Genomic DNA, 19,377 nt, shown 5'->3' on the forward strand with positions numbered 1-19,377 from the left:
ATTTCCTTTTGCTATGAGATTCAGGACCTCCTAGAAGCACTATAGACTAGATTTTTCCAAAACTTCAGACTTGTCATTTGGACGTAAAGTCCTTCAGGCAGTCGCCCCCCCCCGCCCCCCTTTTGATTATATAATTTTGTATATCTCCTTGTTTGCCGTCGTGGTGGTCATATGGAAATCTGGAATTAGTCTTACCGGTAATTCAGTTTCCATGAGATCATCACGACGGCACATTATTCCCCCTTGTGTTTTTTTTTTTTCTGGAGGACTTTCTGGTGGGTATGAGGTAATACCTTCTAGGTTATATTAGCCTTTGTCTCACTATGTGTTAATCACCACCTTTTGCTCTTTGTAATTTCGGAAACTCTGGTGGTGGTGGGAAAGGGGGAATTTAAACCTTTCTCTGTTCCTGCCCCTATAGAGGTCAGGGGTCAATATCCTTGTGTGCCGTCGTGATGATCTCATGGAAACTGAATTACCGGTAAGACTAATTCCGGATTCTTACACTGTTCACTTAATGGGGTAGATCATGTGATATTTTTGTAGGGACAATTGTTACGGACACGGCGATAACAAATGTCTTTTTTTTTTATTTTTATTTTTTTTACACAATAAGAGCATTTTTTAGAAAAAAAATGTTTTTTTGTGTTGCAATTTTCATAGAGCCATTTTTTTTTTTCTGGCTATGGTCTTGTGTGGGGGCTAATTTTTTGCGGGATGAGGAGACGTTTTTATTGCTACCATTTTGGGGTACATATGACTGTGTGATTGATTTAACATTATGTTTTTTGGGAGGTGAGCTCACAAAAAAAATCTGTTTTGGCGCAATGTTTGTTTACCGACTGCCCAAGGACTTTTATAGTCAGTGGGCGGTTGGGAAGTGGTTAAGTGCGCTTCCTGCATTCAGTAAAATCTTGGAAGCGAGTGAATCTATGATTCTGAGAAGTTAAAGAGGTTTTCTCGATTAACTCTATTGACTGCTTATCCTCATGATACGCCATCAGATCAGTGGGGGTGCAACAGCATGCAGCTATATGAACCAATGTAAACAGTGACAGTTCGCACAAGCTCAGTGGCCCCTTTAGCAGGGATACCAAGAGTCATACCCCAACTGATCTGATATTGGTGATCTGTCTTGAGGATAAGCCATCAAAATCGTGAGCCCTGAAAACCGCTATAAATTGATTAAAGTGTTTTGCCCAGTTGTAATAGATCTACAGCCTTCTGACCACTCCACAGTGACCTTTGTACAGATCCTAAGGCATGTCTAGAAAACCCTCCTGAAGAAGTCTATGAACATCTCTAGACTACAGATTCCTATGTCCGTAACTCTCTGAATGCTGTTAACACAAGCTCAGTCAAGATAGTGGCCCTCATAATCATGTTCAGGAAATAGAATTAAAAAAAATCTACCATCAAGAAAATAAAAAACTGATTAGAAAAAAAGAATCTGGGTCATTCTCTGAATAAATGATTAAGAAGCGGTCCAAGAAAAACTTGTGCACTGTTATGCCTGAAAAGGGGGATGGGGGGGGGGGGGGGGGCGGCAATTTCCATGTGGAGTTTTCATACAGCTCCCACCAACCTGGATTATATTGCATAATAAAATGTGCACATAGTGCCCAGCCACTAATACACTGTTCTTTTATCTTATATACAGTGTCTTCAAACAGATTCTCTGCTAAGGTAAGAGTTACTTGCTTAAATGGTCACTACACTTTCAACAGACTGTATTAGAGGTAAATTTAAGACCCATCAGGTTCCTCTCCTCCGTCCCTTTCCCAAACAAACTAATTAGAGAATTGTCTATTAAATCTGCCTATGGATACACGCGATAAACACACTGAGCCTGCAGTAGCTAATAGTGTTAAATCTCACCTGAAGTGCTTTATTCACATATTTAGTAGTACTTTTCTGTAAGCAGATTCTCCTCTATTTTATGTAAGCAGTGTATAGGAGGCATGATAACAGCTAGCCTTCACTCCCTAGCACACAGACAGATTCTACTCTATTTTATGTATTGTAACTGTCACATCCACACATACACAGGGGGAAGGATATTGACCACTACGCTCCACCCTCACCCCTGGCCCTGCCTACTTTCTTACGAGTCCTGATGACAGGGGACAACTGGACGACAGTCCCTTACTTAGGATATGTGCAGGGAAGACAGACAAGACAAAATACGGAACGTGAACGGACTGGGTCAGAACCAAGAGAGCTACGCAGTACAAAGGGTTAAGCAAAGAATGGTCAGGAGAAGCCGGGGTCAAATACCAGGAGAGTAGAGAAGTACCAGAGGAGTCCGCAAAGAGTAGTCAGGTGGGAGCCGAGGTCACAATACCAGGAGGGATGCGCAGTACAGGAGGAGCAGACAAAGGGAGGGAACCTGCGAGATCAGCAGGCTGCCTGCATTTATAGTGGGGTCTGAGGGTCATGTGACGTGGCCAGCGTCACATGACCGACAGACAGACAAGTCGAGCACCGAGTGATCAGCTCGGTGCTCAAGGCAGACCTAGGAGCAGGGAGCCTCCCAGCTAGCAAAGCCGCCCTGGGAACAAGGCCAAACACAGATCTGCGCTCCCGAAGCTAAGCAGCAGGTCTGCGGCTGATGGGAGACCGAGTGCGCCTTTGGCGCCCTGTGACATGTATGCAGTGTATAGGAGACACGATAACAGCTAGCCTTTACTCCCCAGCTCACCTACAGATTCTCCTCTATTTTATGTATGCAGTGTATAGGAGACACGATAACAGCTAGCCTTCACTCCCCAGCTCACAGGCAACTGAGAATTAAAAATGGCGCCTACAGGGATAAACTTGTGATAAATAGCAGATACAGCTGATATAATGGCCAGATGTAGGGGGAAACTTATGAGGGGAAGTTAAAAGTTAGTTTTGCAGGAGTTGACATTCACTTGAGCAAAATTTTTTATATTTGCAGTTTGAGATTTCTACAACACTCCATTGCTGGAGTAAGAGTGCAACAATTCTTGAGACTTTTTAAAAGGTCGGTTAATACATTTTGCTTAAAGGGACACTGACAGGCAAATTCAGCATATTGTGTTATATATCTGACATTGACATTACAGGTCTTATACAGTCTATTAGAATCATGTAAGTATCCCCCCTGTCCACCTTCTAAATACCGAAATATAAAGTTTTATAACTTGTCTGTCTCCTCACCAATCTGCCCAAGGGGCGGCGTTTCATCTGAAAATGCGCCCAGCCAGCCGCTCCCAACTGCCGTTCTGTAGCCCCGCCCAGCTCATCAATATTCACTTCGCTGGGCGGGGATACAACTCTCCGCACTATCATTAACCCCTTTGGAGATGTGAGTGAGCAGCGCTCTGAAGCGCTGCTTTGAACTGTGCCTGGGGCATGCGCATGTGGCAGAGGCTGCAGCTGCCTCTGGGAACGCAGGCAGGGTGTGTACAGCAGGCGCGATCTAACCACGGCGGGGCGCAGGCGCAGAGGATTAGACGGACGCTGCCAAGAGGATTCTATCAACCATACGCAGGATCGTGACTGGGGAGGGTTGTAGCCCCGCCCAGCGAAGTGAATATTGATGAGCTGGGCGGGGCTACAGAACGGCAGTTGGGAGCGGCTGGCTGGGCGCATTTTCAGATGAAACGCCGCCCCTTGGGCAGATTGGTGAGGAGACAGACAAGTTATAAAACTTTATATTTCGGTATTTAGAAGGTGGACAGGGGGGATACTTACATGCTTTTAATAGACTGTATAAGACCTGTAATGTCAGATATATAACACAATATGCTGAATTTGCCTGTCAGTGTCCCTTTAAAGGGAACCAGTCATCATGAAAACACAGTGTAATCTGTGGGCAGAAGGAGCTGAGCAGAATGATATTTAGGCTAGTTTCACACTAGAGATGTCTGAATCCTGCACGTGACACCCGCCGGACCCATTCACTATGGGAACTGGTGGAGATTTGGCACAACCCGGCAAACATGCTGAGAATCAGCCAAACGCATCGGTTTTCGTCCAGCTGATTCTCGCTATATTCGCCAGGTTGCGAGGATTCTACAAACCGTATTCTCAAAAAGTTGGGACACTATACAAATCGTGAATAAAAACTGAATGCAATGATGTGGAGGTACTTCTAATATTTTATTCAGAATAGAACATAAATCACGGAACAAAAGTCTAAACTGAGAAAATGTACCATTTTAAGGGAAAAATATGTTGAATCAGAATTTCATGGTGTCAACAAATCCAAAAAAAGTTGGGACAAGGCCATTTTCACCACTGTGTGGCATCTCCCCTTCTTCTTGCAACACTCAACAGACGTCTGGGGACCGAGGAGACCAGTTTCTCAAGTTTAGAAATAGGAATGCTCTCCCATTCTTGTCTAATACAGGTTTCTAACTGTTCAATCGTCTTGGGCCTTCTTTTTTGCACCTTCCTCTTTATGATGCGCCAAATGTTCTCTATAGGTGAAAGATCTGGACTGCAGACTGACCATTTCAGTACCCGGATCCTTCTCCTACGCAGCCATGAGGTTGTGATTGATGCAGAATGTGGTCTGGCATTATCTTGTTGAAAAATGCAGGGTCTTCCCTGAAAGAGATGACGTCTGGATGGGAGCATATGTTGTTCTAGAACCTGAATATATTTTTCTGCATTGATGGTGCCTTTCCAGACATGCAAGCTGCCCATGCCACACGCACTCATGCAACCCCATACCATCAGAGATGCAGGCTTCTGAACTGAGCGTTGATAACAACTTGGGTTGTCCTTGTCCTCTTTGGTCCGGATGACATGGCGTCCCAGATTTCCAAAAAGAACTTCGAATCGTGACTCGTCTGACCACAGAACAGTCTTCCATTTTGCCACACTCCATTTTAAATGATCCCTGGCCCAGTGAAAACGCCTGAGCTTGTGGATCTTGCTTAGAAATGGCTTCTTCTTTGCACTGTAGAGTTTCAGCTGGCAACGGCGGATGGCACGGTGGATTGTGTTCACTGACAATGGTTTCTGGAAGTATTCCTGAGCCCATTCTGTGATTTCCTTTACAGTAGCATTCCTGTTTGTGGTGCAGTGTCGTTTAAGGGCCCGGAGATCACGGGCATCCAGTATGGTTTTACGGCCTTGACCCTTACGCACAGAGATTGTTCCAGATTCTCTGAATCTTCGGATGATGTTATGCACAGTTGATGATGATAGATGCAAAGTCTTTGCAATTTTTTGCTGGGTAACACCTTTCTGATATTGCTCCACTATCTTTCTGCGCAACACTGTGGGAATTGGTGATCCTCTACCCATCTTGGCTTCTGAGAGACACTGCCACTCCGAGAAGCTCTTTTTATACCCAATCATGTTGCCAATTGACCCAATTAGTGTTAATTGGTCTTCCAGCTCTTCGTTATGCTCAAATTTACTTTTTCCAGCCTCTTATTGCTACTTGTCCCAACTTTTTGGGGATTTGTTGACACCGTGAAAATTTGAATCAATGTATTTTTCCTTTTAAAATGATACATTTACTCGGATTAAACATTTGATCTGTCATCAACGTTCTATTACAAATAAAATATTGACATTTGCCATCTCCACATGATTGCATTCAGTTTTTATTCACAATTTGTTTAGTGTCCCAACTTTTTGGGAATCCGGTTTGTAGTTAATGGGACCGGACAGAATTCTGGCAGCGCAACACAGATGTGAAACGGGCCTTTGTCTTAAGCGAAAGGATTTAGTATAACTTGTAATTTGTACATTTAAATTCCTGCTCATTATGGGCTTTGAAGTAAAGGAGGCGGTCCTATCAGTGACTGACAGCCTTCCCTCTATGACTGTGTATACAGAGATAGCTGTCAGTCACTGACTGATGACAAGGAGGCGGTCCTATCAGTGACTGACAGCCTTCCCCCTATGACTGTGTATACAGAGATAGCTGTCAGTCACTGACTGATGACAAGGAGGCGGTCCTATCAGTGACTGACAGCCTTCCCCCTATGACTGTGTATACAGAGATAGCTGTCAGTCACTGACTGATGACAAGGAGGCGGTCCTATCATTGACTGAAAGCCTTCCCTCTATGACTGTGTATACAGAGATAGCTGTCAGTCACTGACTGATGTCAAGGAGGCAGTCCTATCAGTGATTGCCAGCCTTCCCTCTATGACTGTGTATACAGAGATAGCTGTCAGTCACTGACTGATGTCAAGGAGGTGGTCCTATCAGTGACTGACAGCCTTCCCTCTATGACTGTGTATACAGATATAGCTGTCAGTCACTGACTGATGACAAGGAGGCTTTCCTATCAGTGACTGACAGCCTTCCCTCTATGACTGTGTATACAGAGATAGCTGTCAGTCACTGACTGATGACAAGGAGGCAGTCCTATCAGTGACTGACAGCCTTCCTTCTATGACTGTGTATACAGAGATAGCTGTCAGTCACTGACTGATGTCAAGGAGGCAGTCCTATCAGTGATTGCCAGCCTTCCCTCTATGACTGTGTATACAGAGATAGCTGTCAGTCACTGACTGATGACAAGGAGGCAGTCCTATCAGTGACTGACAGCCTTCCCTCTATGACTGTGTATACAGAGAGAGCTGTCAGTCACTGACTGATGTCAAGGAGGCTTTCCTATCAGTGACTGCCAGCCTTCCCTCTATGACTGTGTATACAGAGATAGCTGTCAGTCACTGACTGATGACAAGGAGGCAGTCCTATCAGTGAGTGACAGCCTTCCTTCTATGACTATGTATACAGAGATAGCTGTCAGTCACTGACTGATGACAAGGATGCGGTCCTATCAGTGACTGACAGCCTTCCCTCTATGACTATGTATACAGAGATAGCTGTCAGTCACTGACTGATGACAAGGAGGCTTTCCTATCAGTGACTGCCAGCCTTCCCTCTATGACTGTGTATACAGAGATAGCTGTCAGTCACTGATAGGACTGCCTTCTTGCCTTCAAAGCCCAGAATGAGCAGGAATGTAAAAGAATGATATACAAGTTATACTGAATCTTTTACCATAAAACTATACATTGATCTTCTCAGCCTCTCCTGCTCTGACATGTTCACTGTCAAAGATTTCCTTTAAATTCATTTGATGGGCTATTCACGCCCTCTTTCTCCACTTTTGCAATACTTTTTGGTAAAAAAAAATAAAAAATTGTTAGCATAATTAATACCAATAAAAAGTAAACCCAAAAAGTGGTAAACCCTATTCAGTGACCTTTTTTATGCAAGAATTCTGGAGTACAGAACTTGCTAAATTTCTTATTCTGAAATGACCCTTGAAAGTGTAGGTAAGAAATTCTTAGTTACTTGCAGGCAGTTCTGCATTTAGATGTAAGAATACTTGGTGCCGTGGGCCACAACCCAGAAAACTTTCAGGCACAGCAATGGTTTTTAGTAGGAGGCCATTCTATCAACAATCTTCAATGGCTTATTTTGTTTGTTCTGTAGCAGGGTTTCTCCCCGCATAGTTTATCCACTCACTCACAGTATTTAGTTCTTTCAGCAGCATTCACTGTAGTCTAACTTTAAAGGTGTGTCACTTCAGCAAGTGCCATTTATTATGTAGAGAAAGTTAATACAAGCCACTTACTAATGTATTGTTATTGTCCATATTGCCTCCTTTGCTGGCTTTATTCATTTTTCCATCATATTATACACTGCTCGTTTCCATGGATCACCGCCACCCTGCAATCCATCAGCGGTGGCCGTGCTTGGACACTATAGGAAAAAGGGCTGGCTGTGACTGTGGGAGCGCACATAGGCTGGTGCTTTTTTCTATAGTGTGTAAGCATGGCCACCGCTGATGGATTGCAGAGTGGCCGTAACCATGGAAACGAACAGTGTTATAATGTGATGGAAAAATGAATCAAGCTAGCAAAGGAGTCAATATGGACAATCACAATACATTAGTAAGTGCCTTGTAGTAACTTTCTCTACATGATAAATGCTATTTCCTGAAGTGAGACATCCCTTTAAGGAGTGGCCACACCTAGCGGACCCACCGAAGAGTTTCTGCTTTGGAAAATCTACAGCCTATCTGGCGATATTGTACAGCGGAAAAATCTGTACCAAATAGTGCAGAAATTATCGAGGAACTGCTGTGCGTTTGCTGCAGATTTCACCCTCTGCATCACAAATCTGATTTGGATTCCACGTGGCATGTCAAGTTATCTGCTGATATAGTTGTGGAATTTCTCCGCAGCATGTGGACGACAGTTTTAAAAATCTCACTATATGTGAAAGGGAAAATGAGTCTCTCTCTATCTGAGATGTGTACATTTGCAGCCTCATCTTTCATGTGATCATTAAAAAAAAAGGCCATTCTGAAGTCACCCCAAATGATTTTAAAATTGGTTGCCGGAACAGTTATTCGGGGTGTTCAAGTGTTGTTTTTTTTGTGTTTTTTTTTAAATAGTTTGTTAATATAAAAAATAATTGAATGAAATGTGGATCCTCACTCAGATGTTCATATATAGTACAAATTACTGTTTGCTCTTTGACAGGAAGCCTACAGGCTGATATATCGCACTTACCTCAATGAGGGATTCCTGAGTCTCTGGAGAGGCAATTCGGCCACTATGGTGCGGGTCATCCCCTATGCTGCCATACAGTTCTGTGCTCATGAACAGTATAAAAAGCTGCTTGGCAGCTATTATGGCTTTCAAGGAGCGTAAGTATCTAGATGCACTTCAGAAGATACTGTCATCTTTTGTGTAAGGCTTCATGAACACAAACATTATTTTTATGTGTATCCAATCTACATTTTTTGGAGAGGATTGCAAGTGGACCCATTCATAGGTCTGGGTCTGCAGAAAAAAATGGACAGCACACGGAAGTCATCCATGTTCTTTCCACATCCGTATGTCTGAGCCACAGATTATAGAGGGGAAAGGAGGAAGTAAGTATCTCTTGTCAAGGAATAACTTAGGGGGAGATTTGTCCAACTGGTGTAAAGTAAACCTGGCTTAGTTGCCCATAGCAATCAATCAGTTTACACCTTTCAAGGAGCTGTGAAAAATGAAAGGTGGACTCTGGTTGTTAGGGGCAACTAAGCCAGGTCTACTTTACACCGGTCTGATAAATCTCCCCCAAAGGGTCCATTCACACATCCGTATGTGTTTTTTGTGGATACGCAAAAACACAGACACCGGCAATGTGCGTTCCGCATTTTGCGGACCGCACATCGCCGGCACTATAATCGAAAATGCCTAACCTTGTCTGCAATTGTGGACAAGAATAGGATATGTTCTATTTTTTTCGGGAATGGAATTGCGGACCCGGAAGTGTGGATCGGGACAGCACATAGTGTGGCCCTATGGAAATTAATGGGTCCGCAATTGCGTTCCGCAAAATGCTGAACAGAATTGCGGACGTGTGAATGGACCCTTAGTTTGTATAGCCTTCAGTAAGAAGAATGACGTGATAAAACCTTTAAATACCTATAGACAAAAGATAAAATGCGATCCGGGGGGCAAATGTTTTAAAGGGGGTTGGCCTATTACAACAACTTATCCCTTATCCATAGGATAGGAGGTAAGTGATCAGCAGGGGTTTGACTACTGGGGCTCCCACCAATCACATTAACTGTGGACTGTGTTCCCCCTTTTGAATGGAGTGGCGGACATGCATTTGCACTGCTGTGCCATTCAACTGCATGGCACTGCCGGAGATGGCCAAGTACAAGTTCCGGCTATCTCCAGCATCTCCATAGAGATGAATTGACAGCGTGCATGCGTGTCCACCACTCTATCCTGTGGATGGGTTATAAGTTGTAATGGGACAGCCCTTTCAAATAAAAAACTGAAGGCAAGAACAAGAAGGCACAATCTAATATTAGTTGGGAAGCAGACAAAATATCAGAAAGTATCGTTTCTCAGAGAGAGTAGTAGTTGCTGACAACAAGCTTACAGCAGATGTGGCTATAAAATAAAGTTAAACATGCCCGACACCAACATCTATCTATTATAAGAAAAAAGTGAAAAAGGAAATAATATAAGGGCAGACCAGGTGGGCCATGTGGTCTTTTCCTACCATCATCCTTCTATTTTTCTATGTCCTCCATTTGAATCGAGCAGGGGTCGAGCATGAGACTGCCGCTCCATTTAAATGAGGACTCTTGTGATCGGTGAGAGTTTGAGCAGTCAGCCCCCCACTGATCAGGCACTTAACTAATCTGTGGATTAGTGATGAGTTGGCATTCTGGCCCTTTATTTCTGAAGTATGGAGAAGGCAGTACTCTATGTTGAGTGGATGGTGTCGAATGCACTCTGTAAATTTCCAGAAACTACGATGATGGTAGCCGTTCTCGCTCCTGTTTAGTAGTCCTCAGGGACACTTGCTGACATTCTGTAGGTGAAGTAGATACCAGCATAGTGATTTGCTCTCCAGCTTGTTAAACATTACATGGTCACGCTGCTGATCCTTAATTGCTTACAGAATAATTCATCACAACGCACAATATCATTTAGATTCAGAGTTCTTGATTCAGACATACATGCTCAATAGATTCTTACACAACGCAATGCAACTGCCTCCTCTTCACTACAGTCCCAGCTTTAATAGATATCACTGCTTGATCTGAACCTAAATTAGCATATTGTGATAAAGTTCATTATTTTCTGTAATGTACTGATAAACATTAGACTTTCATATATTTTAGATTCATTACACACAACTGAAGTAGTTCAAGCCTTTTATTGTTTTAATATTGATGATTTTGGCATACAGCTCATGAAAACCCAAAATTCCTATCTCAAAAAATTAGCATATTTCATCCAACCAATAAAAGAAAAGTGTTTTTAATACAAAAAAAGTCAACCTTCAAATAATTATGTTCAGTTATGCACTCAATACTTGGTCGGGAATCCTTTTGCAGAAATGACTGCTTCAATGCGGCGTGGCATGGAGGCAATCAGCCTGTGGCACTGCTGAGGTGTTATGGAGGCCCAGGATGCTTCGATAGCGGCCTTAAGCTCATCCAGAGTGTTGGGTCTTGTGTCTCTCAACTTTCTCTTCCCAATATCCCACAGATTCTCTATGGGGTTCAGGTCAGGAGAGTTGGCAGGCCAATTGAGCACAGTAATACCATGGTCAGTAAACCATTCACCAGTGGTTTTGGCACTGTGAGCAGGTGCCAGGTCGTGCTGAAAAATGAAATCTTCATCTCCATAAAGCTTTTCAGCAGATGGAAGCATGAAGTGCTCCAAAATCTCCTGATAGCTAGCTGCACTGACCCTGCCCTTGATAAAACACAGTGGACCAACACCAGCAGCTGACATGGCACCCCAGACCATCACTGACTGTGGGTACTTGGCACTGGACTTCAGGCATTTTGGCATTTCCCTCACCCCAGTCTTCCTCCAGACTCTGGCACCTTGATTTCCGAATGACATGCAACAGTCCAGTGCTGCTTCTCTGTAGCCCAGGTCAGGCGCTTCTGCCGCTGTTTCTGGTTCAAAAGTGGCTTGACCTGGGGAATGCGGCACCTGTAGCCCATTTCCTGCACACGCCTGTACACGGTGGCTCTGGATGTTTCTACTCCAGACTCAGTCCACTGCTTCCGCAGGTCCCCCAAGGTCTGGAATCGGTCCTTCTCCACAATCTTCCTCAGGGTCCGGTCACCTCTTCTCATTGTGCAGCGTTTTCTGCCACACTTTTTCCTTCCCACAGACTTCCCACTGAGGTGCCTTGATACAGCACTCTGGGAACAGCCTATTCGTTCAGAAATTTCTTTCTGTGTCTTACCCTCTTGCTTGAGGGTGTCAATGATGGCCTTCTGGACAGCAGTCAGGTCGGCAGACTTACCCATGATTGCGGTTTTGAGTAATGAACCAGTCTGGGAGTTTTTAAAAGCCTCAGGAATCTTTTGCAGGTGTTTAGAGTTAATTAGTTGATTCAGATGATTTGTTTAATAGCTTGTTTAGAGAACCTTTTCATGATATGCTAATTTTTTTAGATAGAAAATTTGGGTTTTCATGAGCTATATGCCAAAATCATCAATATTAAAACAATAAAAGGCTTGAACTACTACAGTTGGTGTGTAATTAATCTAAAATATATGAAAGTCTAATGTTTATCAGTACATTACAGAAAATAATGAACTTTATCACAATATGCTAATTTTTTTAGAAGGACCTGTATATCTGGCACGTCAAGAAACTTTTTTTTTTCTTTTCTTTTGTACTGTGTCCCTGTTCATACAAAATCATATTGGACTTTCCCAAGCAATGAAAAGTACAATATGCCACATACCAGCCCAGCGTATGCCAAAAATATGCTTTTTTGGCATTTGCTGGTTTTATGCAGGTATATGGACACATCAGAGGTATAGGTCGGAGAATAGTTCCAACATATACCTCTGCTGTAGCTAAAACTGAGACACAAAGAAAGCCTAAGGGCTCTTTCACACAAGTGTGTTCCTTGTGTGTAAGAGAGGGATCCTGCGTTCTGGACTCGCAGAAGAGCAGGGCATTATCATGATTGATAGTGCTCTGTACCTCTGCCTGACCTTTCTTCTACAGAATCACAGTAACAGCTTTATGTCAGTATGGTACCTTGCAACCGACCCTGAGTTTGGTAAAAGGTTTTTAACAGTAGAAATTAATTTTTGAAGTTATTACCCAAAGTCTTGCGAGACTTCGAGAAGTAATACTTTTGGCTCATCTGAGCGAGCTTGCTCTGTATAGTATTCAAACAAAATTTTATGCGAAACTACTTCGCTCATCCCTATTTACCATGCCTTGTATTAGAAAACGGGAATTTTTTTTATTTGTGTGGCAAATCTGAAAAGAAAACATAGAACAGCGTTCACTATGCACTAAAAATGACATGACATTCTTATTCTGCGGCTCAATATGAATGTGGCAATACCAAACTTTAATTTTTATTTTATTTTTTAAACCTTAAGAAAAATCTAAATTTTCTTTGCATCACTATATTCTGACAGCCATAACTTTTTTATTTTTCAGTCTACAGAGCTGTATAAGGGCTTGTTTTTTGCGTAACGAACTGTAGTTTTATTGATGCAACTTTTTGATCACCGTTATTGAATTTTTTGGAGGCACAAAATTACAGAAAATGGCAAATTGCGTGTTTTTTCTTTTTTTTTTTTTTTCTGCAACGGCATTCCCCACACAGGAATTTTAATTGTTCAGACATTTTCGGATGCGGCGATACCCAATCAGTTTATTTGTTTATGTATTTTTATGTCACCCCCCCCGTGACTCAAACTTTTAATATATTGTGTTTTTTTTTTTGTTTTTTTATATATATATATATATATATATATATATATATATATATATATATATATATATAACTATTAGCCCCGATAGGGGCCTTGTACATGGGATCTTTTGATCCCCTCTCCTGTTCACCCTAATAGAGATCTATTAGGGTGAATAGGATTTTTACTCCCTTCATTCTGAGCTGTGCCTTGTGCATAGCTCAGCCTGGAGAATGCAATGGCAGGCCTGGATTGCTTCAAAAGCATCCAGGCTGCCATGGCAACCAATCAAAGCCCCCCAATTTGACTGCGGGGGCTCCAATCGGAAGGCAAAGGGAACCGCATCTCTGCCTTCATTCACAGGTTCCGCGATCAGCGCTGATAGCGGCACCTGAGGGATTAAATGACGGGGGCGGCGTGATCGTTGCTCCCTGTCAGTACGGTCGGCCGTATGAAACAGCCGGCATACTGCGCATATGGAGCAGGGTCACTGCAGAGGCCCGCTCCATACACCCGCGGGCGCATAACACCGTATATATACAGCGTTATGGGTTAAGGGGTTGAATTGGTAAAGGAGGAAATATGACAAAACAAAATAGGAGTACATTAGGTAACTGAACAGAGTGCGCTTTGTGTGCATTTAATATGTACAGATCACACAGCCTGCCCTTGGTCACAAGGCCGCCTTCTTGTTGTTGGATGTCATGTGCCTCATATGAATCGCATACTGATTTACAAGAGCAACATGATGTCTTGCTTGACTGCTCTGTAGCAGGAAAGTGGGGGAATATGTCCTCCTTTCAAATACAGACATTCAATTTTCTCAAAATCTTCTTTTTCAATCAAAAATAAAAATTGATTCCTGAATGTAAGTGTGTGAAAGAACAAGGATTCAGCCCTCTCCTATAGAGTGTGAACGTATACTGTATATGGAATGAAGGGCTGTAGCATTGGCGCATCATTGGTGATTTGTCACCTAAATACGGGGGCGTCTGTGTGACATGTCCTACATGTTCTAGGTGTGCACCTCACTATGTGAAAAACTAGTAGAATGTATTTTTGAATCAAGTAGTTTTTATTAATGCGAAAAAGAGCCTGTCACCATGAAATGCAGTGCAACCTGCAGGCGTAATTTATACATTTAAATCTCTGCTCTTTTCATGCATTGGAGTCATGTGTCAATGCTGCATGACCAAGCTTACAGGGAAGGCTGTCAATCACGGCCCACATTACTCCTATGCATAAAAGTAGAGGTTTAAATGAATGTTTTTCTGCAAAACTCTATATCAATCTGCTCAGCTCCTCCTGTTCTAGAACATGCTCCCTGCAGCTTACACTGCATTTCATGGTGACATGTTCCCTTTAATGAATAGTAAAACTTGTAAAATCTGTTTAGTATGGGTGTGTAGCTGAGCCAAACCTATTTTCAGGCGAGCTTGTTCATTGTATGAAATGCGCTCCGCATGGGAGCGTGCTTTCCCAGATTGGACACTTCTGTGACAGGACTGCGGACAAGAAAAGGCATTTTCTATGAGAGTGCTGGCGATGTGCGGACCGCAAAATGCGGAATGCACATTGCCGGTATCCGTGTTTTGCGGATCTGCAAAACACATACGGACGTGTGAATGGACCCTTAGGGTAAATGCACACATTCGGGATTCATGTGCCGAGAATCCGCACTGAAATCTGCAGGTGTTCGCAGGCAAATCCATGCAGTCAATCCGCATCAATTGGTGCAGATTTTCTGCATGCGGATTTTACTAATTGAATGGAGAAAACAAATTGATATGCTGCAGATTTTAAAATTCGCACCGCAGGTCAAAATCCGCACGGAAAAAATCTGCATTGTGTGCATTGAGAATTTCAAATTCTCATAGAATACAATGTATATGACCTACGGTCAGATTTTCCACACGAAAATCAGCGCGGAAAATCCGCAGCGCAATCCTGATCATGTGCATTTAGCCTTATAATTTCCTGTAACGTGGAAAAAAATTAGTGTGAAACTACCCTACCAATCTGGTTAGTACTGTAACCTGTACATATGTACAACGTTTACTTTAAGATTGCATATCTTTCATCCTCAAATTTACTAAGGGAAAAAATAGCTCTTCTTCTTTTTCCTCTAGTGCTTTGACGCCCATCCCCCGCCTTCTGGCAGGAGCTCTCGCAGGTACAACAGCTACAATGTTGACTTATCCACTAGATCTGGTTCGTGCACGTATGGCTGTCACACCTAAGGAGATGTAAGTTTACCACGGTCTAGAAGCAGTAATTTATTTTACTGAATACTCACAATTTAATCTTGTAACAGCATTCTGCCATGCAACAGGCTTTTTATTTTCTGAGTTATTGCGCCTTATAAGGCTACTTTCACACCTGCGTTTAGGTGCGGATCCGTCTGGTATCTGCACAGACTGATTCGCACCTATAATGCAAACGATTGTATCTGTTCAGAACGGATCCGTTTGTATTACCATAAAAATAAAAAAGTCAATGGAAGACGGATCCGTTTTCAATTGCACCATATTGTGTCCCCATTGACTTACATTGTGTGTCAGGACGGATCCGTTTGCCTCAGGCAAACTGATGCATTCTGAACGGATCCTTATCCATTCAGAATGCCTGGGGCTAAACTAATCAGTTTTGGGCCGCTTGTGAGGGATCTCACAGGTGGACCCAGAAACGCCCAGTGTGAACGTAGCCTAAGCTGTTGTTTATTGGACTTGCTAGGAGTAATCGTGGTCATCCCCCGTTTCAATATGGAACTTTACCAAGCACCGCCTTAATATCTGAATTTTAAATCTGCATCCCTTTTTCATGCAATACTGTTGTGGCTGTGCCTCAATTCTGGCATAAATTGCGCCAAAATTGCCACTGTGCCTCATCCTCCATGAAGGCATGGCTTTGTGAGGAAGAGGATTTTTTTTCACAGGAAAAAGGTTGTGGCTTAAGACATTTTGCGCCAAAATTCTGATGCAAGCTAAGCCCTAGATGGTATAAAGTTAGACTGGACAGTGTAAAGGTGCACCACATTTATCATCTAGCATCCGCCACAGTGATAAATCTAGGGCATCTTTAGTCTGTCTGGTCTAAGTTTACAGGATTAATAAATCTGCCCCAGTGTCTTTGGATAGTTCCAAGCAAATATGTCACGTATTTAAAACCAGAAAGTGACATGCAGCTTTTTTTGTATTGTTTTTATTTTGATTGTAGATTTTTGTATTCTAAAGGATTAGGGGGGCAGCCATCTTGCCTAAGCTGTTGTTAACAGCATTTAGAGAATTGCTTTACGGCAGCCAAATGGACCATAGACACAATGGTCAGGAGGGGACCATGTGATAATGAGATGATTGCTGAAAAGTGATCTGTACAGACCAAGAAGTGGCGCCTATTAGGCTTAGTGGCCAGTGCAAAAACTGCTAGATTTTTTTTAAATTATTATTATTATTATTATTATTATTATTATTATTATTTTTTTTTTTTTAAACACAGTCACATGGAAAAGTAAAAATAACATTATCAAAATTTCTTTCAAAATTTGACTTAATAGCTCAATTTCTAGTTAGTGATGTAATGGTTTATATATTACAGGTACAGTAACATTTTTCAGGTCTTCATACGCATGTCCAAAGAAGAAGGCTTGAAGTCTGTGTATCGAGGATTCAATCCTACTATTCTAGGAGTCATTCCCTATGCAGGAATCAGCTTCTTCACTTATGAGACACTAAAGAAGCTACATGCGGGTGAGTAGACCCAACACATTACTGTAATATTAAGGTACCAATGCACAAATGATTATGGTGGCACTGGCGAACTCTTTAATAAGTATGTGGGGTTGTCCTGACTCTGCCCTGTGAAACATAGGTGGCCGCCTTGGATTTCAACTTGCCTAATAATTTGATCCTGCAGGAGCTAAGCTGCCAGAGGGATTTTGCCGCACTTTGTTCTGTAAAACGTACAAGCAGCTTTAGCTACAGACTATATTCTTTGTCAGCTGAGTACCTTCTACTTTAATTTATAGATCAAACAAGAATGCATACATACAGTGATGTGTAGTGATTTCCAGGCTGTATATGTTCCACAGGGGTATGAACCTATCATGTATAGTGCATACTGCATCTACTATCCCTGGTCCACCCTGTCAAAACTATATCTTTTATATAAAATATAAATATCTTTTATAAGAGATAAAATATGGAAATCAGTCAGGAAATCCACTAGGCGGACAAAAAAAAGCCTTTTCTTTTATCTTGAGACTCTAAATTTAATTTATGCAATTAATGAAAAAAAGGCAATCAATTATGCAAAAATATAAAATTTATTTACTGAATGCATATAAATCCAATAAAATACCGCCAATTTTCAGACATACAGATTTAAAACTGTGATACCACTCACCACCACTAGATGGTGCTGTAACCAAACACCATCACGTCACCAATACAGAACAACTTAAAATTACATATGATAAAATGCAAATGCTAGATTTTTAGCAAACAGACCAATAATTAATATATCAAGAGAAACTCAGGATCTTCTGTTTACCAACAGGTTATACCATGACAAAACACAGATTAATACAGGAGCAATAATTGTTGTCCCTTGACTCTGTCTCAGCCTATGACAATCAAAAATATATATATGATATTAATATGATATTTATTCAATTCGGCAATCAGACTACGGAATATAACTTTCCAAAGGTTTAGTCCTCTTTTCAAATAATGCTAGATTTTCCATTAGCAATATGCATCTTTGCTAATAGAATACTAAACATTATGGAGGCGCTTAACACTGTATATTCCCACAATATGGGGATTTTTTATCTATATACCGATAAAAGTATCTTATTAATATCACAAGCAATAAATGTAACATACGTTACCAAGTCAAGGATGGGCAGAGTCTCGGATGGGACCAGTTCTCAGGAGTCAAAATATAATTCAAGTTTCTTCTAATATATCTTTCCTATGATCAGCTTCCTTTATGGATCTATTCTTTCTTGTGAGGCCCCGGTTCCTTGAGATGATTTGAATTACATCTGATGGTTTGCTGATCCTGTGAAGATCTGATGATCTGATCTCATCCCCCTATGTTCCTACCCCAGCAGTACTTATCCTCCCTGATATCTTACATTACCTCCTCCTGGATTATGATCTCCCAATCAACTGAGGAGGGTGTAACGTATGTTAATACTACTATGATGTCATCTTAACCCTTGATATGCTAAATGGGATGCTGTCCATCTGCTGCACTGCAGATGAATATCATAACTTTAAACATTAATTCTAAATACCTAATAATATGTTCATATGACCTTCTTAACCTCTCCAATATACATCAGTAATAAGGGTTTCTTCCTGTAACTTTTAATTACCCATAATCTAGACATGTTGGAGTCACTATCTTCTACTGTCTTTTTAAATTCATGATAATGGACAACGGGACAATGTGCCTTCTTACTTGGCATCCGGGTTTATATATTTAACTTGTCCACATGGCTGACTAATAACATTTAGCTCTCCTCATGAAATCCAATTAGTAGGAAGACAACTTCAATACTTTCTAGACCTTCTAAGGCTATATTCAGTCAGTGAGATACACACTGCATAAAATATATATTCTAAATGACACACATGTGGTACAAAATATATATATATATATATATATATATATATATATATATATATTATCAACACACTGTTACACACAAATGACGCATTATTTAAATCATTGGTTAAGATATGTTGCAAATCTAAATATACCACACAGAAATATATAGAATATAAATATGAATACATGAATGGGACATTCACACACCAAATGTTTCCTATAAGGCATGACTTTCTTAATGACCTTGTAATGAAGTAAAAATTATACATGGCTATTTAAATGGTTATCTCTCAGACAGGGGCGTAGCTAAAGGCTCATGGGCCCTGGTGCGAGAGTTCATCTTGGGCCCCCCTTCCCTTATTGCTTTGTGGCCAGGGGCAGGGAAGCACATTGCAAAAATTTTAATGGCACCCCCCATGCCAAATTCCAGCCAGAGGAGTAACTTGACCAGCATAGACTTTCTATAGTACCGGTGTCTTCTTATGTGGCACAAGGGTCTTTGGGCCCCCTCAGGCTCCTGGGCCCGGTAGCGACTGCTACCTCTG

The 19,377-nt window shown here is 41.8% G+C and overlaps 1 protein-coding gene across 1 annotated transcript in view; it reads left to right on the plus strand.

The window, feature by feature from the left end:
- SLC25A42 (solute carrier family 25 member 42) overlaps positions 1–19,377 on the plus strand; it is a 72,844-nt gene that overhangs the window by 49,402 nt on the left and 4,065 nt on the right. Inside the window, exons 4-7 of the mRNA XM_044270570.1 lie at positions 1,661–1,686; positions 8,496–8,662; positions 15,346–15,462; positions 16,811–16,962. Of these exons, the coding sequence (XP_044126505.1) occupies positions 1,661–1,686; positions 8,496–8,662; positions 15,346–15,462; positions 16,811–16,962 (462 nt within the window). The remainder of the gene's footprint in view (positions 1–1,660; positions 1,687–8,495; positions 8,663–15,345; positions 15,463–16,810; positions 16,963–19,377) is intronic.

This window comes from Bufo gargarizans, chromosome 1 (assembly GCF_014858855.1).
Source record: "Bufo gargarizans isolate SCDJY-AF-19 chromosome 1, ASM1485885v1, whole genome shotgun sequence".
NCBI lineage: Eukaryota > Metazoa > Chordata > Amphibia > Anura > Bufonidae > Bufo > Bufo gargarizans.